Consider the following 27,031-nt stretch of genomic DNA (forward strand, 5'->3'; position numbering starts at 1 on the left):
ACTACAGAGAAGAAAAAAGCTTTCCACAGAAAAGTGATGACAACTGGCAGAACAGAACTGCACAAAAACTGACTGTGTACTACAGCAAAACCTAGCCATTTCTCTGCATTACAAACACTCAAACACCTAAGCCAATATTACTGTAAATGCAAAAGGCAAGAAGAATATGAATCAAAGCTTATGTAAAGCAGGTCAATGATAAAACTAGGTTTGGCTACAGGAACATTCATTTTCAAGAATGGGGCGTATTTGAATTACAGTTTGCATGATGAGGGCGGAGGAAAACCCATCCTCACAAACCACCACCCAACTCCTCAGCGTTGTGCGTACCGTCTCAATTAGCTTCCGGTTCTCTATGAGCTGCCTCTTGTCTTTAATCTCGTTCGATGCAACCCACGTCTTGATTTGGTCCCTCAGCCGCTGCACAGACAGAGAGAAACGGGGAAAAGTGTCAGAGGGGACCAGGGAAAAACCCTTGTGTGGGAGTGAATGAGAGTGCAAATGATCATAGGGAGGACTAACACAAACTCACAACACAGTGACTTCTTTCATGCAGTACAGTGTACCTATCGTGTAATAGCACCAACTGGGGAAAATGGGTGAGGAAAACCAAGAGGAAAGACCAAAGCAGTTGTGCAAGAGTTACAGAAGAAATGACAGTCAGTTAGGTGTAGCAGAAGCACGCAAGAAGCAGAACAGGTGCACTTACCTAGTAACCACTGCATTATACTCTTTCAGGTTACCAACAAGTTATAAAATTCCTTTATGCCAGAAAGAAACTAGAAACCAGACTCCTGAAATCTACAGCCATGAAGAAGGGGGCAAGCATCTAATGCACACTAAGTATGGCTTCATTAGCAAACCCTCTGGCATGCTTCGCCAGTAAGGACCCCATAAAGGGTTGATCACTGAGAAAGGATGCTGGTTATCATAAGGAATCTAACAAGAACACACTATAATGGATTAGTCCGGTCTTTAAAACTACAGCTGAATTGCCTAAGCAGCTTCTAGCGTCAGATGTTTCCTATCACCATAAGTTTGAGAATCTCTGGAATTATCAGAAGACGGTGAAAAACAATGCATCTAAAGTGGGTGGTGATACTGGCAACAATTCGGCAATAAGACTGGTACATGAGCAGTCGTCTTTTTGGGCACCAATCAAGGGTTGAATATAAACCCATTGAGCTCATTCAAAACCATCGATCAGAACATTTTCCACCAATTGGAAGGGTGGTACCCGAGAAGCAGTACTGAGAGGAGCAAGCAGCACGTGCCATTACAAAACAAATAGGTCTGTGGTGTTGAACAACACAGTACACTACACACCCTTCATAACTAAACCCAGTTGCCTAAAATACCAATGAAGGGGCACAAAAAGTTCAACAAAAAGTAAACTGTCTCAAAAGAGCATAGAGACTAACAAAACGGCGAATCCCAGACTGGGGTGGGGCGGGTAGGGCTTTTGGAGTTCTTTATATGGGGCCAGCAGTCAAGATGTTAAATACTCAGAAGGAATTAAGGAGTGGCCTATGAGGTTCTAGCATGCTTGCTGCCTCTGTTGCTGCGGTGCACATTCATGCGTTGTGGTATCCTAAGTGACAGTGCATGTTCAGATGCCAAAATATAAGATTACTCTTCCAATCCTTGCGCTATGAGAGAACCAACTAGAACTGTACAATTACTCCAAATTCTTCAGCAGGAATTTTGTAAAGAGGGGAAAACATTTCCTCAATGCTGATGAAGTCAAAAAGTACTGATTAAGTAATAATTTTATCCTCTTAGCCTGAAAAGTCAAGGCACGAGGGCAAAGATATTTCAGAGTACAAAATAGGTTATGTGATATGGTCTCATATATAAGCTCCTCCGATATCCCCAATTCCCAGGCATTTTTTTTTTTTTTTTTTTACATCTTTTTACAGTCCTTTCCTGGCATGACAGGCTTTTCTCAACTTGTCGAAACTCTGAAAGGGGCATAATGCAAGCCAATGAGTTAGAGATTTTTTTTTAACAAACAGACTAAGTGAACACAAGAATGAAAGAACATTAACAAGCTTCAACAGATTAGGAGTGAGCAGTCATGCATTACAAGTACCACTGAGCAAAAGATAGAAAAACAGGTCAAAGATCATGCAAGAGACACAGTAAGTAGTTTCAGAATAAGTGTGCAAGCAGGCATTTAGACATTGGAGTTTTCAGCATGCCAGAGTCAAGTTAGAGGACATGAGATTTAGTTTCACATCTAATGCAAGAGCATGTGAGAAATTGTAAAAATAAATGGAAGCACATGAGAACTGGCACGGACAAAGTCAAGAGAAACCCAGTTTCAGGAGGAGGAAAAAAGTTGACAACCACAGTTGTTCTGGGCCGACACGATGTGCGCAAACAAAAGGTTGAGTGCTAAATAGTTTTACATTTTTTGTGTGCGTGTGCCCTGTACAGTATGCCAGAACTAACTAATGAACAGTTAACACAAGAATTAAGTCCCGCTTGTACACAGCCACACTTTTTGCCCTGAAGAACCAATATTTAAAAAGCCTCTGGACACGGACCCACATGCTGGCAGGATTTTACAGAGTTGTATTCCTAGAACCAGCACAATATTTGGTTAGGACGTAACATGTTAGTACTGAATCTGTTAAATTGACAAAAATGCAGGATATGGAGAGATGCAAATCATGCATGCATACCTGTAATGATGCAGCATGATGTGCAATACACACTCAAGCTTGAAAATCATCCATCGATAAACAGTGTTTGGCTACGATATTTTTTCTAATTAAACTATTAGCTCTTAGAGGGACAAAAACACAACATTTTGGGAAGGTTAGAAGGCTAAAATATTTACATTCTTTTGCTGACTATGCTCTTCAAAAAGAGGACAACTAGTAATCAGAGAATCTGTTAAATACTTAAGTGTGAGTAGCAATCAGAAGGATCACAAGACATGCAAGGAGTATGGTATGCTAAATATACGAAAACTGAGCAAATGTCATGATCTCTGCCGTCAGTCTCGCTAAGAAGAGGGACAAATTATGTGGAGTCAATCAGAGCCCATCTTTAGCATGACTGAAAATGGATGCTTATTGGTGGTATGAGCGCTGCAGTGTTATGAACACTGGTGATCGTAGTGTATAGTATTATATCTTCTATGCCCATTCCAATGAAGGTAGAAGTCATCTTTTACAATTCCCCCAACTCAACCACACTTCATTCCACAATTATACTACTTGTTGTATATGGAATTCCAAGACTAGACGGCATTTGTTAATGAATGATGGATCTGCTCACTTGATATATGAAATGACCAAAGAGTGGTCATTCCATATATGACCCTGGAAAGGTTGACTGTTCAGGTCATATCAAACGCACAAAAGGTGAAGGGAGGAATGCCTGCCATAGGCTTAACCACTGGCAATCACTCGGAGTAGCATTGCAACCCACTGTAATTTTGCCCACCATGACGCCTCGGTTTGGACCCAGCCATGTACAAATCAATCTTAACCCTGTTCCAATAGATACAGTCCATACCAAAATGCCAGGAGAGGTCCTCCCTGAACCGGAACAAAACTGTTACTTACCAGCAGGAGTAGTTTTGCAGCTTGAATAGTTTCCTGGATTTACATGCAATGCGTTATTCCACCAACTAGTGACTTGGTCTGGGACGCTCATCATATATTCTCACCACCACTCATTTTTTTTTTTTGGGGGGGGGAGGGGGAGACCTCTTTTGCCATCATTTGGTGCCTTGCCCATACCTCTCTTGGTGTCAGACACCTGCCTCGGAAAACCCTGTGCGTGGGTGCCATCTTCAGATTCCTCCCCCACGCCAGCGATTTGGTTACTCACGCTACTTCACATGGGTTTCCTCTTGTTTTAAGCCTTGTCTTGCATCTTACTCCTGTCCTTGTCTCTTTTTCCCCAGAGTCGCATGTGTATCTAGAAAATTCTTTAAACGGCAAAACTGCTCTTGCCAGTATGTAACCATTCCGTTTAACAGCGTGATATTTTCTGGATCCACATGCTGTGCACGGTCTTTGTGGCCGTATTTAGTTTACTGTTTTGGTTGGTTTTGAAATTAGCTTGAAATTGGAAACTAATTTGATTGAGGGGACTGATGATGAGGTGGCTGCCATGCATGCGTCTCTTAACAGGAAGTTTGCCAGGAAGGCTAGGGATGCTCCTTTCTTCCTTGTTGAGTGCCCTAGGGCTTTCTTTCCAGTTCTATGCTAGCCTTCTTGCAACACATCTGTAATGTCTGGGCTATCCACCTTGTGATAGTGCCCTTAGTAACTTTGTGTCTTTGCATGTAAGCAACAATTTTAAATTTAAGATCCTAGCAGTATTAGTGGGTGTCAGCATATGCACATTTTCCTAACCAGTCTATCAACAGTGCACTCCCCACTAAGCAGTGGTGTATATGCCTAGAGGCAAAGCTCCAGTTTTTGCATTCTGTTGTGAAAAGGTGTATCTCTGGTATCCCTCACCTCTGGAACACTGTTTCGACCACTGACTGATTTAGTTCCCATTTGTGTGAGACAGTTGCTTGTCTGCTAAGTTTGTCTGCTTCTAAGTTGGCTGGTCCTGGCAGGTGTACTGCTGTTAAGGTTACCCTTCGTTGAATGGTTCACTTCCATGTTTTCTGCACTGGCGCATACCTTTTACGCCTTTGCTTGTGGAGGTAGAATATTGTTGTTGTGTTGCTCTATTTTGTATCAATTTTCCCTATACTTGTGCCTGGAATGCTCTAAGGGCTAGGAATACTGTATTTAGTTCCAGTCTGTTTGGTCACTTCCTCCGGTTTCCAAGGTCCTGATGCCAAGCCTCCCCCTGTGTGCTCCCTATCCCACGTGAGAGGAGTCTCTGGTGATAGTCCGAGTTGGTAGTAAGAAGGGTCTCGCCACTATGTCCTCTTTGTTCCACCATGCCATTTCCTCTTGTACTCCCTGCATGACAAAAACTAGATCCTCCCAACTTTGTTGCCTCTGGCCATTGGCTTTGAATTCATTCCTGGATTGGTCTTGTGTAAACTCACTTATGCGATTAGTGGTATGCAGGAAGCCATTATGCTTAGCATCATTCCCACTGTCAAACACTGACCCTTGTGGTAACACTGAGCTTTCTGTGTTATTGTTTGGACTCTTGTCGCAGGGAAATGCTTTTGCTTGTGCTGTATTGATTGTTAATCCTAGAAATCGGTTTTCCTTTTCTGGAGTAAGTGATTTTCACTTGGTTATAAAAAAAAAACGTAGTCAGTGGAGTGTTTCCATCACCCTTTAGAAGCGGTCAGCACAGTTGGAAAATGAATCTGCCTTTACCAGACAGTTGTCTAGGTTGGAGTGTATGTGTACCGCCTTACTTCTCAAGTGTGCACTACAAGAGTTAAGCATTTTGTGAACACCCTGGATGCTAATTTTCTAATTTGAATTCGTAGCATGTTCTGTCTACTATTAAGCGTACAAATGTCTTTTGTCTAGGGTTCATGGGGATGTGTAGATAGGTGTCCTTTAAGTCTAGAGGTACCAAGCAATCCACCTCTTAGAGTTGGGGGGGTGACCTCTTGCAACGTTACCTTGATTTTTTGTTTGTTTTTTGAATCTATACAAGTATTGGTCGTAGTGTCTTGTCCAGCTTTGGGACCAGGAAATATGTTGAGAAGTTTTCTTGACTGATCTCTTTTGAAGGTTGTAGGAAAGTAGCCTCTTTTTAGCATGGTTGCCCCACTTTTTGCCCGTTGTCAGTGTGTTTGACTGTGTTCACTGGGATCCTGCTAACCAGGACCCCCAGTACCTATGCCCTCTACCTTCAACCTTGGTTACTTGAAACACTTACACCCCACAATTGGTATACTGGGGCCCCAATGTAAGTCCTTCTTATATGGTACCCAGGGCATTGGGGGTACCTGAGATCCCCCTGCAGGCCTGCCATAACAGCCTGCATGAAAGAGTATGCACCATTTTCACTACAGGTCACTGCACCAGGCCACTAAGTCACCCCTAAGGCAGGCCCTCCTAGCCCAAAGGACAGGGTGCAAGTACCTGTGTGAGGGCATCCCTGCACTAGCAGAGGTGCCCCCACAAACGCCAATTCAATTTTCCTGGACTTCAATAGTGCGAGAACACCATTTTATGCGTGTACTGGACATAGGTCACTACCTATGTCCAGCTACATAAAGCTAACTCTGAACCTAGGCATATTTGGTATCAAAAATGTCGGAATCATACCCCAATACTGCTGCCAGTATTGAAAGTATGATTCCATGCACTCTTGGAGCTATTTAGGTGACCTCCAGTATTGCTCCTTCCAGTCTTCTGGGGTTTTCCAGGCAGCCCAAGCTGCTGCCACCCCACAGACTGGTTTCTGCCCTCCTGCTGCTTCAACAGCTCAAGCCCAGGAAGGTAGAACAAAGGATATCCTTTGGGAGAGGGGAGGGGGTAACGCCCTCTCCCAATGGAAATAGTTGTTACATGGCTTACAAGAGATGCCCTCCCCAAGACACTGGTATGCTTTGAAGGGCATATTTGGTGCCCTCAGTGCATAAACCAGTCTACACCGGTTCAGGGACTGCCCCAGTCCCTGCTCTGGCGCAAAACTGCCCATCACTGCCCCAGGGGTGGTGCCCAGAGCTCCTCCAGAGTCCCTGGGTTCTGTCATCTTGAATCCAAGGTGGGCAGGGACCTCTGGGAGCATCAGAGAGGCCAGGTCAAGCTTTTGATATTCAGAGAGTAGTAAGAGATAGCTTCCAAACAACAGTGGAAAAACCTAATCCTAAGATGGCAACCACACACAGAGGCTTGCGGGCTGGGTGTATGACATCAGGAAAGGGATGGACAAGGCACCAAATGGTGTCAACAGACGATGCAAAAGAAAAACAAACACAAAAAAAAGAATTTGAGTTCTGGACCCAACCGCTAGATGGCAGAATAATGGACAGCATGTGAATCCAGAAAAGATTCACGTGGTGTAGGAAGTTGGCTCTGTATGTGCTATTTCAAAGTAAGGAATAGCATGCACAGAGTCCAAGGGTTCCCCTTAGAGGTAAGATAGTGGCAAAAAGAGATAATACTAATGCTCTATTTTGTGGTAGTGTGGCGAGCAGTAGGCTTATCCAAGGAGTAGTGTTAAGCATTTGTTGTACATACACCCAGGCAATAAATGAGAAGACACTCAGAGACAAATCCAGCCAATAGGTTTTGTTATAGAAAAATATATTTTCTTAGTTTATTTTAAGAACCACAGGTTCAAATTCTACATGTAATATATCATTTGAAAGGTATTGCAGGTAAGTACTTTTGGAACTTTGAATAATTACAGTAGCATATATACTTTTTACATAAAACACAATAAGCTGTTTTAAAAGTGGACACTTAGTGCAATTTTCACAGTTCCTGGGGGAGGTAAAGTATTGTTAGGTTTCACAGGTAAGTAAGTCACTTACAGGTTTCAGTTTTTGGAGCAACCCCAAAGTTACCACACCAGCAGCTCAGGGCCGGTCAGGTGCAGAGGTCAAAGAGGTGGCCAAAACACATAGGCTTCAATGGAGAGAAGGGAGTGCCCCGGTTCCAGTCTGCCAGCAGGTAAGTACCCGCGTCTTCGGAGGGCAGACCAGGGGGGTTTTGTAGGGCACCGGAGGGGACACAAGTCAGCACAAAAAGTACACCCTCAGCAGCGCGGGGGCGGCCGGGTGCAGTGTGCAAACACGCATCGGGTTTACAATGGTTTTCAATGGGAGATCAAGGGATCTCTTCAGCGTTGCAGGCAGGGGGGGGGGCTCCTCGGGGTGGCCACCACCGGGGCAAGGGAGAGGGCCTCCTGGGGGTCACTCCTGCACAGGAGTTCCGTTCCTTTAGGTGCTGGGGGCTGCGGGTGCAGGGTCTTTTCCAGCTGTCGGCAAATGGAGTTCAGGTAGTCGCGGTCAGGGGGAGCCTCGGGACTCCCTCTGCAGGCGTCGCTGTGGGGGCTCAGGGGGGACAACTTTGGTTACTCACGGTCTCGGAGTCGCCGGAGGGTCCTCCCTGTGGTGTTGGTTCTCCACCAGTCGAGTCGGGGTCGCCGGGTGCAGTGTTGCAAGTCTCACGCTTCTTGCGGGGAGTTGCAAGGGTCTTTAAATCTGCTCCTTTGAAACGAAGTTGCAGTTCTTTTGGAGCAGTGCCGCTGTCCTCGGGAGTTTCTTGTCTTTCTTGAAGCAGGGCAGTCCTCAGAGGATTCAGAGGTCGCTGGTCCCTTGGAAAGCGTCGCTGGAGCAGGTTTCTTTGGAAGGCAGGAGACAGGCCGGTAAGTCTGGGGCCAAAGCAGTTGGTGTCTTCTGTTCTTCCTCTGCAGGGGTTTTTCAGCTCAGCAGTCTTCTTGTAGTTTCAGGAATCTAAATTCTTAGGTTCAGGGAAGCCCTTAAATACTAAATTTAAGGGCATGTTTAGGTCTGGGGGGTTAGTAGCCAATAGCTACTAGCCCCGAGGGTGAGTACACCCTCTTTGTGCCTCCTCCCAAGGGGAGGGGGTCACATCCCTAATCCTATTGGGGGAATCCTCCATCTGTGTAGGAAGTTGGCTCTGTATGTGCTATTTCAAAGTAAGGAATAGCATGCACAGAGTCCAAGGGTTCCCCTTAGAGGTAAAATAGTGGTAAAAATAGATAATACTAATGCTCTATTTTGTGGTAGTGTGGTCGAGCAGTAGGCTTATCCAAGGAGTAGTGTTAAGCATTTGTTGTACATACACATAGACAATAAATGAGGTACACACACTCAGAGACAAATCCAGCCAATAGGTTTTTATATAGAAAAATATCTTTTCTTAGTTTATTTTAAGAACCACAGGTTCAAATTCTACATGTAATATCTCATTCGAAAGGTATTGCAGGTAAGTACTTTAGGAACTTCAAATCATCAAAATTGCATGTATACTTTTCAAGCTATTGACAAATAGCTGTTTTAAAAGTGGACACTTAGTGCAATTTTCACAGTTCCTAGGGGAGGTAAGTATTTGTTAGGTTAACCAGGTAAGTAAGACACTTACAGGGCTTAGTTCTTGGTCCAAGGTAGCCCACCGTTGGGGGTTCAGAGCAACCCCAAAGTCACCACACCAGCAGCTCAGGGCCGGTCAGGTGCAGAGTTCAAAGTGGTGCCCAAAACACATAGGCTAGAATGGAGAGAAGGGGGTGCCCCGGTTCCGGTCTGCTTGCAGGTAAGTACCCGCGTCTTCGGAGGGCAGACCAGGGGGGTTTTGTAGGGCACCGGGGGGGACACAAGTCCACACAGAAATTTCACCCTCAGCAGCGCGGGGGCGGCCGGGTGCAGTGTAGAAACAAGCGTCGGGTTTTCAATGTTAGTCTATGAGAGATCTCGGGATCTCTTCAGCGCTGCAGGCAGGCAAGGGGGGGATTCCTCGGGGAAACCTCCACTTGGGCAAGGGAGAGGGACTCCTGGGGGTCACTTCTCCAGTGAAAGTCCGGTCCTTCAGGTCCTGGGGGCTGCGGGTGCAGGGTCTCTCCCAGGCGTCGGGACTTTAGGTTCAAAGAGTCGCGGTCAGGGGAAGCCTCGGGATTCCCTCTGCAGGCGGCGCTGTGGGGGCTCAGGGGGGACAGGTTTTGGTACTCACAGTATCAGAGTAGTCCTGGGGTCCCTCCTGAGGCGTCGGATCTCCACCAGCCGAGTCGGGGTCGCCGGGTGCAGTGTTGCAAGTCTCACGCTTCTTGCGGGGAGCTTGCAGGGTTCTTTAAAGCTGCTGGAAACAAAGTTGCAGCTTTTCTTGGAGCAGGTCCGCTGTCCTCGGGAGTTTCTTGTCTTTTCGAAGCAGGGGCGGTCCTCAGAGGATGTCGAGGTCGCTGGTCCCTTCGGAAGGCGTCGCTGGAGCAGGATCTTTGGAAGGCAGGAGACAGGCCGGTGAGTTTCTGGAGCCAAGGCAGTTGTCGTCTTCTGGTCTTCCGCTGCAGGGGTTTTCAGCTGGGCAGTCCTCCTTCTTGTTGCAGGAATCTAATTTTCTAGGGTTCAGGGTAGCCCTTAAATACTAAATTTAAGGGCGTGTTTAGGTCTGGGGGGTTAGTAGCCAATGGCTACTAGCCCTGAGGGTGGGTACACCCTCTTTGTGCCTCCTCCCAAGGGGAGGGGGTCACAATCCTAACCCTATTGGGGGAATCCTCCATCTGCAAGATGGAGGATTTCTAAAAGTTAGAGTCACTTCAGCTCAGGACACCTTAGGGGCTGTCCTGACTGGCCAGTGACTCCTCCTTGTTTTTCTCATTATTTTCTCCGGCCTTGCCGCCAAAAGTGGGGCCTGGCCGGAGGGGGCGGGCAACTCCACTAGCTGGAGTGTCCTGCTGGGTTGGCACAAAGGAGGTGAGCCTTTGAGGCTCACCGCCAGGTGTGACAATTCCTGCCTGGGGGAGGTGTTAGCATCTCCACCCAGTGCAGGCTTTGTTACTGGCCTCAGAGTGACAAAGGCACTCTCCCCATGGGGCCAGCAACATGTCTCGGTTTGTGGCAGGCTGCTAAAACTAGTCAGCCTACACAGATAGTCGGTTAAGTTTCAGGGGGCACCTCTAAGGTGCCCTCTGGGGTGTATTTTACAATAAAATGTACACTGGCATCAGTGTGCATTTATTGTGCTGAGAAGTTTGATACCAAACTTCCCAGTTTTCAGTGTAGCCATTATGGTGCTGTGGAGTTCGTGTTTGACAGACTCCCAGACCATATACTCTTATGGCTACCCTGCACTTACAATGTCTAAGGTTTTGTTTAGACACTGTAGGGGCACAGTGCTCATGCACTGGTACCCTCACCTATGGTATAGTGCACCCTGCCTTAGGGCTGTAAGGCCTGCTAGAGGGGTGTCTTACCTATACTGCCTAGGCAGTGAGAGGCTGGCATGGCACCCTGAGGGGAGTGCCATGTCGACTTACTCATTTTGTTCTCACTAGCACACACAGGCTTGTAAGCAGTGTGTCTGTGCTGAGTGAGGGGTCTCTAGGGTGGCATAAGACATGCTGCAGCCCTTAGAGACCTTCCTTGGCATCAGGGCCCTTGGTACTAGAAGTACCAGTTACAAGGGACTTATCTGTATGCCAGGGTGTGCCAATTGTGGATACAATGGTACATTTTAGGTGAAGGAACACTGGTGCTGGGGCCTGGTTAGCAGGGTCCCAGCACACTTCTCAGTCAAGTCAGCATCAGTATCAGGCAAAAAGTGGGGGGGTAACTGCAACAGGGAGCCATTTCTTTACACAAGCCCCCCCCAGCCCACAGGCCAGGAGACTCAGCCAACGCTGGAAGAGTCTTCCTAGTCTGTCAGGCGAGGAAGAGTAGAGGAAATGGCTGGTTTGTTGCAGGGCCTACTCTGCCTTACATCCTCCTGTTCAGGTCATTCCCTCTGGGGAACTGACCCACTTCCACAGTGATAGGACCTAGTCTGAACTGCCTCTTGTCTGTGCTTTTTATGTCTTCACCCATTCTCTCTATTTTGAGGTCAGAGGTATCCACCTCTGCTAATCTTATCTTAGCCAGGGTCACCCCTAGCTTACCCAAAGAGGTTACCCAGAGCTGGAGTAACCCCACCATGACCAACAGGGTCAGGGGGCCTAACTTGTTATTTGGCAGGGGGTCAGACCACCATGCCAAGGATAGTGCAGCCATAAAGGCTAACACCCAGCAGAGGCCACTGACAGCTGTCAGTGCCCAGAACCACACCCTTAGCTCTTCACCTACAAGGGAAGGGGCTAAGTTACAGGCTTCTTTGGGTTCAGGGTGCCTGTCTGCTGTATTAGAGTGGGGGGTTACCACATCTTGTAGTAAACACCCTTCTTCCACTCTTTCTTCTGTTAGCTGAGGAGCCACCCACTCAGGCTTAACAGTTGCCTGACTAGCCAGGACTTCTTGTGGGTCAGGTTGGACTTTATCAGAGCCATTTTTGGAGTTCTCCCCTACTGGAGCAGAATCTCCTTGGCTTGCTGTAACCTTGGCTAAAGGTTGTCCACCCTTCCTACTTTGTTTTCTTTTTTTCTTCTTCTGGGGCCTGCTTGCATTTACTGCAGAGGCAGGACTTCCAGAATCCTTGGGAGAGGACTGGCACTGGACCAGTTCCTCTCTTGGGCTCTGACTAACCTCTGGGTAGTCATTTCCAAGGAGACAATCAAGGGGGAGGTCTGTACTGACTACTACCCTTCTCCAGCTAAGAGTGCCACCCACTTCTATGGGTACTAAAGCCACAGGCCTCTTAGTGACCCTGTCTAGGCTAACTCTTACCCTGGCAGTCTCACCTGGGATGTACTGGTTTGAGAGCACCAGCCTGTCATGCACAATAGTGTGACTGGCACAAGTGTCTCTCAGGGCAGTGGTTGGGATTCCATTCACCAGTAGGTGGTGGAAGTGTCTACTTCCCTCTGGAATCTCCAACTCACCTGTTGGGCCCATTTTCCAGTTGAAAGCTATGAAGACCTCCTCATCTGAGGAGTCATCTCCAATGGCTACACTGGTTACCCCTGGAATTTTGTTTTGGGGTTTGTTTTTGGGACAAGAAGTGTCCTTGGTGTGGTGCCCAGACTGTTTACAGTTGTGGCACCATGCCTTAGTGGCATCCCAGTTCTTACCCTGGTACCCACCTTTGTTTTGGGTTGGGTCTTGGGGCCCACCCACCTGTTCTGGTTTTTGGGGGCCTACAGAGGACTCTTTTTCTTTGTTTCTAGTGTCACCCACTTTCTCCTGGGGAGGTTTTGTAACCCCTTTCTTTTGGTCACCCCCAGTGGAAGTTTTGGTTACCCTAGTCTTGACCCAGTGGTCTGCCTTCTTTCCCAATTCTTGGGGAGAAATTGGACCTAGGTCTACCAGATACTGATGCAACTTTTCATTGAAGCAGTTACTTAAAATGTGTTCTTTCATAAACAAATTATAAAGCCCAACATAGTCACACACTTCATTTCCAGTTAACCAACCATCTAGTGTTTTTACTGAGTAGTCTACAAAATCAACCCAGGTCTGGCTCGAGGATTTTTGAGCCCCCCTGAACCTAATTCTATACTCCTCAGTGGAGAATCCAAAGCCCTCAATCAGGGTACCCTTCATGAGGTCATAAGATTCTGCATCTTTTCCAGAGAGTGTGAGGAGTCTATCCCTACACTTTCCAGTGAACATTTCCCAAAGGAGAGCACCCCAGTGAGATCTGTTTACTTTTCTGGTTACACAAGCCCTCTCAAAAGCTGTGAACCATTTGGTGATGTCATCACCATCTTCATATTTTGTTACAATCCCTTTGGGGATTTTTAGGATGTCAGGAGAATCTCTGACCCTATTTAAGTTGCTGCCACCATTGATGGGACCTAGGCCCATCTCTTTTCTTTCCCTTTCTATGGCTAGGAGCTGCTTTTCCAAAGCCAATCTTTTGGCCATCCTGGCTAACTGGATGTCCTCTTCACTGGGGTTATCCTCAGTGATTTCAGAGGTGTTGGTCTCTCCTGTGAGGGAACCAGCATCTCTGACTATTATTTTTGGAGTCAGGGTTTGAGGGACCCTGTTCTCCCTAGATAGGACTGGTAGGGGGGAATTGTCCTCCCAGTCACTATCCTCTTCCTCTGAGTTGCCACCCTCAGAGGGGTTGGCCTTTTCAAACTCTGCCAAAAGCTCCTGGAGCTGTATTTTGGTAGGCTTGGGGCCCATTGTTATTTTCTTTATTTTACAGAGTGACCTTAGCTCCCTCATCTTAAGATGGAGGTAAGGTGTGGTGTCGAGTTCCACCACATTCACATCTGTGCTAGACATTATGCTTCTAAAAGTTGGAATACTTTTTAAGAAACTAAAACTGGTTCTAGAATCCAATTCAAACTTTTACAAACTTTTAAACTCTAAAAGAAATGCTAAACAGGATCTAACACAAGGCCCTAGCAGGTCTTTTAAGAATTTAGAAAACTTTTCAAATTGCAAAAATCAATTTCTAATGACAATTTTGGAATTTGTCGTGTGATCAGGTATTGGCTGAGTAGTCCAGCAAATGCAAAGTCTTGTACCCCACCGCTGATCCACCAATGTAGGAAGTTGGCTCTGTATGTGCTATTTCAAAGTAAGGAATAGCATGCACAGAGTCCAAGGGTTCCCCTTAGAGGTAAAATAGTGGTAAAAATAGATAATACTAATGCTCTATTTTGTGGTAGTGTGGTCGAGCAGTAGGCTTATCCAAGGAGTAGTGTTAAGCATTTGTTGTACATACACATAGACAATAAATGAGGTACACACACTCAGAGACAAATCCAGCCAATAGGTTTTTATATAGAAAAATATCTTTTCTTAGTTTATTTTAAGAACCACAGGTTCAAATTCTACATGTAATATCTCATTCGAAAGGTATTGCAGGTAAGTACTTTAGGAACTTCAAATCATCAAAATTGCATGTATACTTTTCAAGTTATTGACAAATAGCTGTTTTAAAAGTGGACACTTAGTGCAATTTTCACAGTTCCTAGGGGAGGTAAGTATTTGTTAGGTTAACCAGGTAAGTAAGACACTTACAGGGCTTAGTTCTTGGTCCAAGGTAGCCCACCGTTGGGGGTTCAGAGCAACCCCAAAGTCACCACACCAGCAGCTCAGGGCCGGTCAGGTGCAGAGTTCAAAGTGGTGCCCAAAACACATAGGCTAGAATGGAGAGAAGGGGGTGCCCCGGTTCCGGTCTGCTTGCAGGTAAGTACCCGCGTCTTCGGAGGGCAGACCAGGGGGGTTTTGTAGGGCACCGGGGGGGACACAAGTCCACACAGAAATTTCACCCTCAGCAGCGCGGGGGCGGCCGGGTGCAGTGTAGAAACAAGCGTCGGGTTTTCAATGTTAGTCTATGAGAGATCTCGGGATCTCTTCAGCGCTGCAGGCAGGCAAGGGGGGGATTCCTCGGGGAAACCTCCACTTGGGGAAGGGAGAGGGACTCCTGGGGGTCACTTCTCCAGTGAAAGTCCGGTCCTTCAGGTCCTGGGGGCTGCGGGTGCAGGGTCTCTCCCAGGCGTCGGGACTTTAGGTTCAAAGAGTCGCGGTCAGGGGAAGCCTCGGGATTCCCTCTGCAGGCGGCGCTGTGGGGGCTCAGGGGGGACAGGTTTTGGTACTCACAGTATCAGAGTAGTCCTGGGGTCCCTCCTGAGGCGTCGGATCTCCACCAGCCGAGTCGGGGTCGCCGGGTGCAGTGTTGCAAGTCTCACGCTTCTTGCGGGGAGCTTGCAGGGTTCTTTAAAGCTGCTGGAAACAAAGTTGCAGCTTTTCTTGGAGCAGGTCCGCTGTCCTCGGGAGTTTCTTGTCTTTTCGAAGCAGGGGCGGTCCTCAGAGGATGTCGAGGTCGCTGGTCCCTTCGGAAGGCGTCGCTGGAGCAGGATCTTTGGAAGGCAGGAGACAGGCCGGTGAGTTTCTGGAGCCAAGGCAGTTGTCGTCTTCTGGTCTTCCGCTGCAGGGGTTTTCAGCTGGGCAGTCCTTCTTGTTGCAGGAATCTAATTTTCTAGGGTTCAGGGTAGCCCTTAAATACTAAATTTAAGGGCGTGTTTAGGTCTGGGGGGTTAGTAGCCAATGGCTACTAGCCCTGAGGGTGGGTACACCCTCTTTGTGCCTCCTCCCAAGGGGAGGGGGTCACAATCCTAACCCTATTGGGGGAATCCTCCATCTGCAAGATGGAGGATTTCTAAAAGTTAGAGTCACTTCAGCTCAGGACACCTTAGGGGCTGTCCTGACTGGCCAGTGACTCCTCCTTGTTTTTCTCATTATTTTCTCCGGCCTTGCCGCCAAAAGTGGGGCCTGGCCGGAGGGGGCGGGCAACTCCACTAGCTGGAGTGTCCTGCTGGGTTGGCACAAAGGAGGTGAGCCTTTGAGGCTCACCGCCAGGTGTGACAATTCCTGCCTGGGGGAGGTGTTAGCATCTCCACCCAGTGCAGGCTTTGTTACTGGCCTCAGAGTGACAAAGGCACTCTCCCCATGGGGCCAGCAACATGTCTCGGTTTGTGGCAGGCTGCTAAAACTAGTCAGCCTACACAGATAGTCGGTTAAGTTTCAGGGGGCACCTCTAAGGTGCCCTCTGGGGTGTATTTTACAATAAAATGTACACTGGCATCAGTGTGCATTTATTGTGCTGAGAAGTTTGATACCAAACTTCCCAGTTTTCAGTGTAGCCATTATGGTGCTGTGGAGTTCGTGTTTGACAGACTCCCAGACCATATACTCTTATGGCTACCCTGCACTTACAATGTCTAAGGTTTTGTTTAGACACTGTAGGGGCACAGTGCTCATGCACTGGTACCCTCACCTATGGTATAGTGCACCCTGCCTTAGGGCTGTAAGGCCTGCTAGAGGGGTGTCTTACCTATACTGCCTAGGCAGTGAGAGGCTGGCATGGCACCCTGAGGGGAGTGCCATGTCGACTTACTCATTTTGTTCTCACTAGCACACACAGGCTTGTAAGCAGTGTGTCTGTGCTGAGTGAGGGGTCTCTAGGGTGGCATAAGACATGCTGCAGCCCTTAGAGACCTTCCTTGGCATCAGGGCCCTTGGTACTAGAAGTACCAGTTACAAGGGACTTATCTGTATGCCAGGGTGTGCCAATTGTGGATACAATGGTACATTTTAGGTGAAGGAACACTGGTGCTGGGGCCTGGTTAGCAGGGTCCCAGCACACTTCTCAGTCAAGTCAGCATCAGTATCAGGCAAAAAGTGGGGGGGTAACTGCAACAGGGAGCCATTTCTTTACACAAGCCCCCCCCAGCCCACAGGCCAGGAGACTCAGCCAACGCTGGAAGAGTCTTCCTAGTCTGTCAGGCGAGGAAGAGTAGAGGAAATGGCTGGTTTGTTGCAGGGCCTACTCTGCCTTACATCCTCCTGTTCAGGTCATTCCCTCTGGGGAACTGACCCACTTCCACAGTGATAGGACCTAGTCTGAACTGCCTCTTGTCTGTGCTTTTTATGTCTTCACCCATTCTCTCTATTTTGAGGTCAGAGGTATCCACCTCTGCTAATCTTATCTTAGCCAGGGTCACCCCTAGCTTACCCAAAGAGGTTACCCAGAGCTGGAGTAACCCCACCATGACCAACAGGGTCAGGGGGCCTAACTTGTTATTTGGCAGGGGGTCAGACCACCATGCCAAGGATAGTGCAGCCATAAAGGCTAACACCCAGCAGAGGCCACTGACAGCTGTCAGTGCCCAGAACCACACCCTTAGCTCTTCACCTACAAGGGAAGGGGCTAAGTTACAGGCTTCTTTGGGTTCAGGGTGCCTGTCTGCTGTATTAGAGTGGGGGGTTACCACATCTTGTAGTAAACACCCTTCTTCCACTCTTTCTTCTGTTAGCTGAGGAGCCACCCACTCAGGCTTAACAGTTGCCTGACTAGCCAGGACTTCTTGTGGGTCAGGTTGGACTTTATCAGAGCCATTTTTGGAGTTCTCCCCTACTGGAGCAGAATCTCCTTGGCTTGCTGTAACCTTGGCTAAAGGTTGTCCACCCTTCCTACTTTGTTTTCTTTTTTTCTTCTTCTGGGGCCTGCTTGCATTTACTGCAGAGGCAGGACTTCCAGAATCCTTGGGAGAGGACTGGCACTGGACCAGTTCCTCTCTTGGGCTCTGACTAACCTCTGGGTAGTCATTTCCAAGGAGACAATCAAGGGGGAGGTCTGTACTGACTACTACCCTTCTCCAGCTAAGAGTGCCACCCACTTCTATGGGTACTAAAGCCACAGGCCTCTTAGTGACCCTGTCTAGGCTAACTCTTACCCTGGCAGTCTCACCTGGGATGTACTGGTTTGAGAGCACCAGCCTGTCATGCACAATAGTGTGACTGGCACAAGTGTCTCTCAGGGCAGTGGTTGGGATTCCATTCACCAGTAGGTGGTGGAAGTGTCTACTTCCCTCTGGAATCTCCAACTCACCTGTTGGGCCCATTTTCCAGTTGAAAGCTATGAAGACCTCCTCATCTGAGGAGTCATCTCCAATGGCTACACTGGTTACCCCTGGAATTTTGTTTTGGGGTTTGTTTTTGGGACAAGAAGTGTCCTTGGTGTGGTGCCCAGACTGTTTACAGTTGTGGCACCATGCCTTAGTGGCATCCCAGTTCTTACCCTGGTACCCACCTTTGTTTTGGGTTGGGTCTTGGGGCCCACCCACCTGTTCTGGTTTTTGGGGGCCTACAGAGGACTCTTTTTCTTTGTTTCTAGTGTCACCCACTTTCTCCTGGGGAGGTTTTGTAACCCCTTTCTTTTGGTCACCCCCAGTGGAAGTTTTGGTTACCCTAGTCTTGACCCAGTGGTCTGCCTTCTTTCCCAATTCTTGGGGAGAAATTGGACCTAGGTCTACCAGATACTGATGCAACTTTTCATTGAAGCAGTTACTTAAAATGTGTTCTTTCATAAACAAATTATAAAGCCCAACATAGTCACACACTTCATTTCCAGTTAACCAACCATCTAGTGTTTTTACTGAGTAGTCTACAAAATCAACCCAGGTCTGGCTCGAGGATTTTTGAGCCCCCCTGAACCTAATTCTATACTCCTCAGTGGAGAATCCAAAGCCCTCAATCAGGGTACCCTTCATGAGGTCATAAGATTCTGCATCTTTTCCAGAGAGTGTGAGGAGTCTATCCCTACACTTTCCAGTGAACATTTCCCAAAGGAGAGCACCCCAGTGAGATCTGTTTACTTTTCTGGTTACACAAGCCCTCTCAAAAGCTGTGAACCATTTGGTGATGTCATCACCATCTTCATATTTTGTTACAATCCCTTTGGGGATTTTTAGGATGTCAGGAGAATCTCTGACCCTATTTAAGTTGCTGCCACCATTGATGGGACCTAGGCCCATCTCTTTTCTTTCCCTTTCTATGGCTAGGAGCTGCTTTTCCAAAGCCAATCTTTTGGCCATCCTGGCTAACTGGATGTCCTCTTCACTGGGGTTATCCTCAGTGATTTCAGAGGTGTTGGTCTCTCCTGTGAGGGAACCAGCATCTCTGACTATTATTTTTGGAGTCAGGGTTTGAGGGACCCTGTTCTCCCTAGATAGGACTGGTAGGGGGGAATTGTCCTCCCAGTCACTATCCTCTTCCTCTGAGTTGCCACCCTCAGAGGGGTTGGCCTTTTCAAACTCTGCCAAAAGCTCCTGGAGCTGTATTTTGGTAGGCTTGGGGCCCATTGTTATTTTCTTTATTTTACAGAGTGACCTTAGCTCCCTCATCTTAAGATGGAGGTAAGGTGTGGTGTCGAGTTCCACCACATTCACATCTGTGCTAGACATTATGCTTCTAAAAGTTGGAATACTTTTTAAGAAACTAAAACTGGTTCTAGAATCTAATTCAAACTTTTACAAACTTTTAAACTCTAAAAGAAATGCTAAACAGGATCTAACACAAGGCCCTAGCAGGTCTTTTAAGAATTTAGAAAACTTTTCAAATTGCAAAAATCAATTTCTAATGACAATTTTGGAATTTGTCGTGTGATCAGGTATTGGCTGAGTAGTCCAGCAAATGCAAAGTCTTGTACCCCACCGCTGATCCACCAATGTAGGAAGTTGGCTCTGTATGTGCTATTTCAAAGTAAGGAATAGCATGCACAGAGTCCAAGGGTTCCCCTTAGAGGTAAAATAGTGGTAAAAATAGATAATACTAATGCTCTATTTTGTGGTAGTGTGGTCGAGCAGTAGGCTTATCCAAGGAGTAGTGTTAAGCATTTGTTGTACATACACATAGACAATAAATGAGGTACACACACTCAGAGACAAATCCAGCCAATAGGTTTTTATATAGAAAAATATCTTTTCTTAGTTTATTTTAAGAACCACAGGTTCAAATTCTACATGTAATATCTCATTCGAAAGGTATTGCAGGTAAGTACTTTAGGAACTTCAAATCATCAAAATTGCATGTATACTTTTCAAGTTATTGACAAATAGCTGTTTTAAAAGTGGACACTTAGTGCAATTTTCACAGTTCCTAGGGGAGGTAAGTATTTGTTAGGTTAACCAGGTAAGTAAGACACTTACAGGGCTTAGTTCTTGGTCCAAGGTAGCCCACCGTTGGGGGTTCAGAGCAACCCCAAAGTCACCACACCAGCAGCTCAGGGCCGGTCAGGTGCAGAGTTCAAAGTGGTGCCCAAAACACATAGGCTAGAATGGAGAGAAGGGGGTGCCCCGGTTCCGGTCTGCTTGCAGGTAAGTACCCGCGTCTTCGGAGGGCAGACCAGGGGGGTTTTGTAGGGCACCGGGGGGGACACAAGTCCACACAGAAATTTCACCCTCAGCAGCGCGGGGGCGGCCGGGTGCAGTGTAGAAACAAGCGTCGGGTTTTCAATGTTAGTCTATGAGAGATCTCGGGATCTCTTCAGCGCTGCAGGCAGGCAAGGGGGGGATTCCTCGGGGAAACCTCCACTTGGGGAAGGGAGAGGGACTCCTGGGGGTCACTTCTCCAGTGAAAGTCCGGTCCTTCAGGTCCTGGGGGCTGCGGGTGCAGGGTCTCTCCCAGGCGTCGGGACTTTAGGTTCAAAGAGTCGCGGTCAGGGGAAGCCTCGGGATTCCCTCTGCAGGCGGCGCTGTGGGGGCTCAGGGGGGACAGGTTTTGGTACTCACAGTATCAGAGTAGTCCTGGGGTCCCTCCTGAGGCGTCGGATCTCCACCAGCCGAGTCGGGGTCGCCGGGTGCAGTGTTGCAAGTCTCACGCTTCTTGCGGGGAGCTTGCAGGGTTCTTTAAAGCTGCTGGAAACAAAGTTGCAGCTTTTCTTGGAGCAGGTCCGCTGTCCTCGGGAGTTTCTTGTCTTTTCGAAGCAGGGGCGGTCCTCAGAGGATGTCGAGGTCGCTGGTCCCTTCGGAAGGCGTCGCTGGAGCAGGATCTTTGGAAGGCAGGAGACAGGCCGGTGAGTTTCTGGAGCCAAGGCAGTTGTCGTCTTCTGGTCTTCCGCTGCAGGGGTTTTCAGCTGGGCAGTCCTTCTTGTTGCAGGAATCTAATTTTCTAGGGTTCAGGGTAGCCCTTAAATACTAAATTTAAGGGCGTGTTTAGGTCTGGGGGGTTAGTAGCCAATGGCTACTAGCCCTGAGGGTGGGTACACCCTCTTTGTGCCTCCTCCCAAGGGGAGGGGGTCACAATCCTAACCCTATTGGGGGAATCCTCCATCTGCAAGATGGAGGATTTCTAAAAGTTAGAGTCACTTCAGCTCAGGACACCTTAGGGGCTGTCCTGACTGGCCAGTGACTCCTCCTTGTTTTTCTCATTATTTTCTCCGGCCTTGCCGCCAAAAGTGGGGCCTGGCCGGAGGGGGCGGGCAACTCCACTAGCTGGAGTGTCCTGCTGGGTTGGCACAAAGGAGGTGAGCCTTTGAGGCTCACCGCCAGGTGTGACAATTCCTGCCTGGGGGAGGTGTTAGCATCTCCACCCAGTGCAGGCTTTGTTACTGGCCTCAGAGTGACAAAGGCACTCTCCCCATGGGGCCAGCAACATGTCTCGGTTTGTGGCAGGCTGCTAAAACTAGTCAGCCTACACAGATAGTCGGTTAAGTTTCAGGGGGCACCTCTAAGGTGCCCTCTGGGGTGTATTTTACAATAAAATGTACACTGGCATCAGTGTGCATTTATTGTGCTGAGAAGTTTGATACCAAACTTCCCAGTTTTCAGTGTAGCCATTATGGTGCTGTGGAGTTCGTGTTTGACAGACTCCCAGACCATATACTCTTATGGCTACCCTGCACTTACAATGTCTAAGGTTTTGTTTAGACACTGTAGGGGCACAGTGCTCATGCACTGGTACCCTCACCTATGGTATAGTGCACCCTGCCTTAGGGCTGTAAGGCCTGCTAGAGGGGTGTCTTACCTATACTGCCTAGGCAGTGAGAGGCTGGCATGGCACCCTGAGGGGAGTGCCATGTCGACTTACTCATTTTGTTCTCACTAGCACACACAGGCTTGTAAGCAGTGTGTCTGTGCTGAGTGAGGGGTCTCTAGGGTGGCATAAGACATGCTGCAGCCCTTAGAGACCTTCCTTGGCATCAGGGCCCTTGGTACTAGAAGTACCAGTTACAAGGGACTTATCTGTATGCCAGGGTGTGCCAATTGTGGATACAATGGTACATTTTAGGTGAAGGAACACTGGTGCTGGGGCCTGGTTAGCAGGGTCCCAGCACACTTCTCAGTCAAGTCAGCATCAGTATCAGGCAAAAAGTGGGGGGGTAACTGCAACAGGGAGCCATTTCTTTACAATCTGCAAGATGGAGGATTTCTAAAAGTTAGAGTCACTTCAGCTCAGGACACCTTAGGGGCTGTCCTGACTGGCCAGTGACTCCTCCTTGTTATTCTCATTATTTTCTCCGGCCTTGCCGCCAAAAGTGGGGGCAGTGGCCGGAGGGGGCGGGCAACTCCACTAGCTGGAGTGTCCTGCTGTGCTGGCACAAAGGGGTGAGCCTTTGAGGCTCAACGCCAGGTGTGACAGCTCCTGCCTGGGGGAGGTGTTAGCATCTCCACCCAGTGCAGGCTTTGTTACTGGCCTCAGAGTGACAAAGGCACTCTCCCCATGGGGCCAGCAACATGTCTCGGATGTGGCAGGCTGCTGGAACCAGTCAGCCTACACAGATAGTCGGTTAAGGTTTCAGGGGGCACCTCGAAGGTGCCCTCTGTGGTGTATTTTACAATAAAATGTACACTGGCATCAGTGTGCATTTATTGTGCTGAGAAGTTTGATACCAAACTTCCCAGTTTTCAGTGTAGCCATTATGGTGCTGTGGAGTTCGTGTAAAACAGACTCCCAGACCATATACTCTTATGGCTACCCTGCACTTACAATGTCTAAGGTATTGCTTAGACACTGTAGGGGCACAGTGCTCATGCACTGGTGCCCTCACCTATGGTATAGTGCACCCTGCCTTAGGGCTGTAAGGCCTACTAGAGGGGTGACTTATCTATACCTGCATAGGCAGTGAGAGGCTGGCATGGCACCCTGAGGGGAGTGCCATGTCGACTTACTCGTTTTGTTCTCACCAGCACACACAAGCTGGCAAGCAGTGTGTCTGTGCTGAGTGAGGGGTCTCCAGGGTGGCATAAGACATGCTGCAGCCCTTAGAGACCTTCCTTGGCATCAGGGCCCTTGGTACCAGGGGTACCACTTACAAGGGACTTATCTGGATGCCAGGATGTGCCAATTGTGGAATCAAAAGTACAGGTTAGGGAAAGAACACTGGTGCTGGGGCCTGGTTAGCAGGCCTCAGCACACTTTCAATTCAAAACATAGCATCAGCAAAGGCAAAAAGTCAGGGGGTAACCATGCCAAGGAGGCATTTCCTTACACGTGGCAAAACAAAACTCAAGACCGCTTTGGCCCTCATTGGGGCTTGTCAGTCAGGTGTAGTCTATTTTTAGTGGCACAGGACCCAAGTCTGCCATACCCTTGAAACTTAGGGCTGTACATCAAACACAAAAAACGGTGTTTAGAGGAATGCTTGCAATAAGTATAACCACTGGCAAGCGCTCGGAGTACATTCCAACCCAGCACTGCACAGACATGAGTTCCTTGTTCACTGTGCCACTGCAACTAAGCTACACCCAAATTAAGAGTTCCAACTAAGGCAAAACAAGTCTTAGGTTGTTTGTGTTCTTCCCAGAAAGCCCTTGGCATGGCTGTTCGGGCTGGATTGTTACTAGTAGGGCAGGGTCAAAACTACTTTGCATATGGCTGGGTCTAATCTGCAACGGCATGGTGGGCAAAACAACTTTGAGTTGGAATCCTCCCCCAAGCGTTTGAGAGTGGTTAAACAAATTGCAAGCATTCCTCTCATCACTTTTTGTTTGTTTGATGGTCGCATCACATGTACTTATGTAAAGTTACGATTTTAGGATCAAGGTATCTGTAGCTACATTCAACAACTTCCATCAGCCTCATTTAAGGATTCTACCATTTAGTGGTAAGAACATATGAATGCATTTCTAAACATCAGTGCACACAACTGCAATCTAACACTTAAAATCAGCACTGCAAATAATGGACCCTTACCTCATAAGCAAACATTGTAACCAGAAAGAAATGCAATTCTCTATTAACCCGTGCATCTGTGGAAGCCTAGTACTTGCAGTTATGATCCAGCTCAATAAGGCTGCAACTTTATATAGGCGTAAGCTATTCTTTGTAGGAATCGTGTGATAGAAGAACCAGCAACATAACCTTAACTAACATCAATATGTAACACTCAGGGCTGCCATCAGAGAGCTTATTTTCATAAAAGGCACCATGTAGGCCCACTTAACTTTTGGGAAAATTCAATGCTTTTAAAAGGAATAAATAAATTGTATAGGAAACTTACTTTCTAATAAAACACTCTGTGCCCCCCCCTCCCCCCCCCCCCCCACCCCCCCCCCCACCACGTCACAGGTAACTGTTCGCGCTATTCCCAGACTGTCCAATGTCTTCCTTAAGGAAAAAACAGTAGTTCATTCAGTGTGGTCCTTTCCCCTAAACAAATCAAAAATGGCAAATCTAGTTAGTAGTGCTTTTAGTTTTTCCAAATGTAGTGTTTTTTTTACCCCATTTTGCAATGTTGGCATTTTCCACATCACCACTCAGGGAGATCCCAAATATATTTAATGAAAAACAGTTTATTTTGAGGCCTTTACGTGCTTGATGAAGGAATTCTTCAGCTCCCAGGTATGAAAAATAATACCAACTACGGTGGAATCGTGTCGATGAATTGCTGAACACAGTCTGTTCCTTTTGCATTGCTTGCTTAAGACACAAAGTTGATCAACATTCAAAACTACTCTACTTTAATTTAGGACAAGTTAGCCTCACATTCTCTTGTGTGGGAGATCATGCCTACCTTCTTTTTTCTGACTGCCCCTCTTCTGGTGAGATTTAGGTTTTATTTTACAATAAATTCACTGAAGTAGCTGTTTGTTGTACATAAATGTTGTAAGTACAGGTTTTTGTACAGAACTACAAAACTGTTAATTTATTAGATTGACATCTACCACCTTAATATTGGAAAACACCCAGTTCGGGATGTGTCCAGCTACCACATAACTTGGCAGTGTCTTCTAGCGGCATACACCACAAACTCAGCAGCAACAGCATTTCAGATAGTTTTACCTAGTTGTATACAGGCACAAGGAGGCACACCCAAATCACTTAAAGAGTCCCTCAGTTGAGCCACTGTCTCTGCATCTGCAGGAATTGTTACCTAGCCCTCTCCTTTGGCGAGTGACTGATAGAACCAACACTCTTCGGGAGGAAAGGCTTAAAGTCCGGATTGAGGAGTGCACTAGATCAATCTACAAGTCGGGTGTAACAGTTAGAAGAGATGAAGGCAGAAGAAGTATTACATGACTGATTACCCAGATCCCCAAGATGGCAAGCATTGAGCCAGGGACCCCATCACAATCTGAAAAACAATGAAAGTCTATTAAGAGGAATCTTCCCAGCGGTAGAATTAAGTAAACACACTGGAACAATGTCTGGAAATTACTCTAATAAAACGAAGTAGAAAAGGAAAGGGTGTCAGACTATTAGAACTGTCAGCTCTCCGTGGGGTTTCCCCTGTCTTTTTGGCTTCTGACCTCCTGTGCGGAACCTCTTTTAGCTGGCTTTAAGGACTCTGGGCACTATAACACTGCTGACCTGTGCTAAAGTGCAAGCACTCTGTCTAAATTGGGTTGGTGATTGGTTTTCTCCATGATTGGCATAGCTGATTTACTAATAAGTCCCTAGTACAGTGCACAATGGGTGCCCGGGTCTGTAAGTCAAATGCTACTAGTGGGACAGCAGCACTGAGTGTGCAACCCATATGAGTAGCCCTGTAAACATGACTCAGACCGGCCACTGAAGTGTCTGTGTGCAGTTTAAAACTAACAGTTCGACTTGGCAAGTGCACCCACTTGCCAGGCCCAAACCTTCCCTTTGACTACATGCGAGTCACCCCTAAGGTAGGCCGAAGGAAGCCCCATGGGCTGGGTGCAGTGTATTTAAAAGTTAGGACAGGTACTATTGTGTTTTACAGGCCCGGTTAGTGAAATACTGCTAAATTCATGTTTCACTATTGCAAGGCCTCTCTCCCATAGGGTTACATGGGAACTGCCATGAAATATCTTAAGAGTAGTTTCCCATTGGGAGCAGATAGAGGTCTTTCAACTAACAATTTAAAAATGCATCTTTTTGTGAAGTTAGTTTTTAGATTGCAAGTTTGAAAATGCCACTTTTAGAAAGTGGGCATTTTCTTGATTAACCATTCTGTGCATCTGCCTGGCTGTGGAATACATGTCTGGGTCAGACTGACAGTTGGACTGTTTGTGAATTCACTCTAGACAGTCACACAAAGTGAGCTGAGATGCGTCCTGCATATTCTGATTGGTCTTCTTGGGCTAGAGTTGTGGTGGGAGAAGCGGACACATGCACCTGAAGAGACTGTGCCTGCCCTCACACAATAGTCTACAACCGCCTAGAGTGTCTGGGGCCAGGACAGGGAGAGGTAGGGTCTTGTGCACTACAAAGACTTTCCTTTGAAGTTTGCCTACTTCAAAGGCCGAAATGAGTAGAAGTATAAGACCGCTGACACCACAACTTCAGGACACTTATGGAATGAGGACATTTAGCTAGGAAGAAGAGCGGGATGCTTGAGGAGGACCTGCCACTCTGCCTGTTGCTTTGCTGGCCTGCTGCTGCTACTTCTGTCCAGAGAGTGAATGGACTGGACTTTGCTTTCTACATCTTGCTTTCCAAGGTTCTCCCAGGGCTAAAACAGAGCTCGTCTCCTGCTGTGAAGTCTCAGGGACAAAGACTTCATCTGCCAGTGCCTGGGCTCTCCTGCTGAGAGTCTCGACTTGCTAAGGAGTGCCAAATCCAGTAACTTTGCCCTTAGATGTTGGAAGAAACAAAATAGACGCAGCGCCCGTCCTGTGGCTGAAAATTCGACAGTGCCTGTCCCACCACTGGAAATTTGACGCAGTGCCTGTTCTCAACGTGGACCTTTCGCACAGCGCATCAGAATTTCCCACGTATGGACCCAGGGCGTCAAATCAACATCGCAGCAAGGACCTGAGTCTGCGTGTCTGGAAATTGACACATCGTTCTCCTGCGGGGAACAGAATCAATGCA

At 47.6% G+C, this 27,031-nt stretch overlaps 1 protein-coding gene across 11 annotated transcripts in view; it reads right to left on the reverse strand.

Annotated features, from left to right (window-relative positions):
* Window positions 1-27,031, reverse strand: part of CNOT3 (CCR4-NOT transcription complex subunit 3) — a 715,873-nt gene that overhangs the window by 525,357 nt on the left and 163,485 nt on the right. For 9 of the 11 annotated variants that reach the window (XM_069200730.1, XM_069200729.1, XM_069200731.1 and 6 more), the window contains one exon: window positions 331-420. The exons of the other annotated variants lie outside the window; for them this stretch is intronic. In XM_069200730.1, the coding sequence (XP_069056831.1) occupies window positions 331-420 (90 nt within the window). The remainder of the gene's footprint in view (window positions 1-330; window positions 421-27,031) is intronic. 11 annotated transcript variants of the gene reach the window in all.

The sequence above is a fragment of the Pleurodeles waltl genome, chromosome 7 (assembly GCF_031143425.1).
Source record: "Pleurodeles waltl isolate 20211129_DDA chromosome 7, aPleWal1.hap1.20221129, whole genome shotgun sequence".
NCBI lineage: Eukaryota > Metazoa > Chordata > Amphibia > Caudata > Salamandridae > Pleurodeles > Pleurodeles waltl.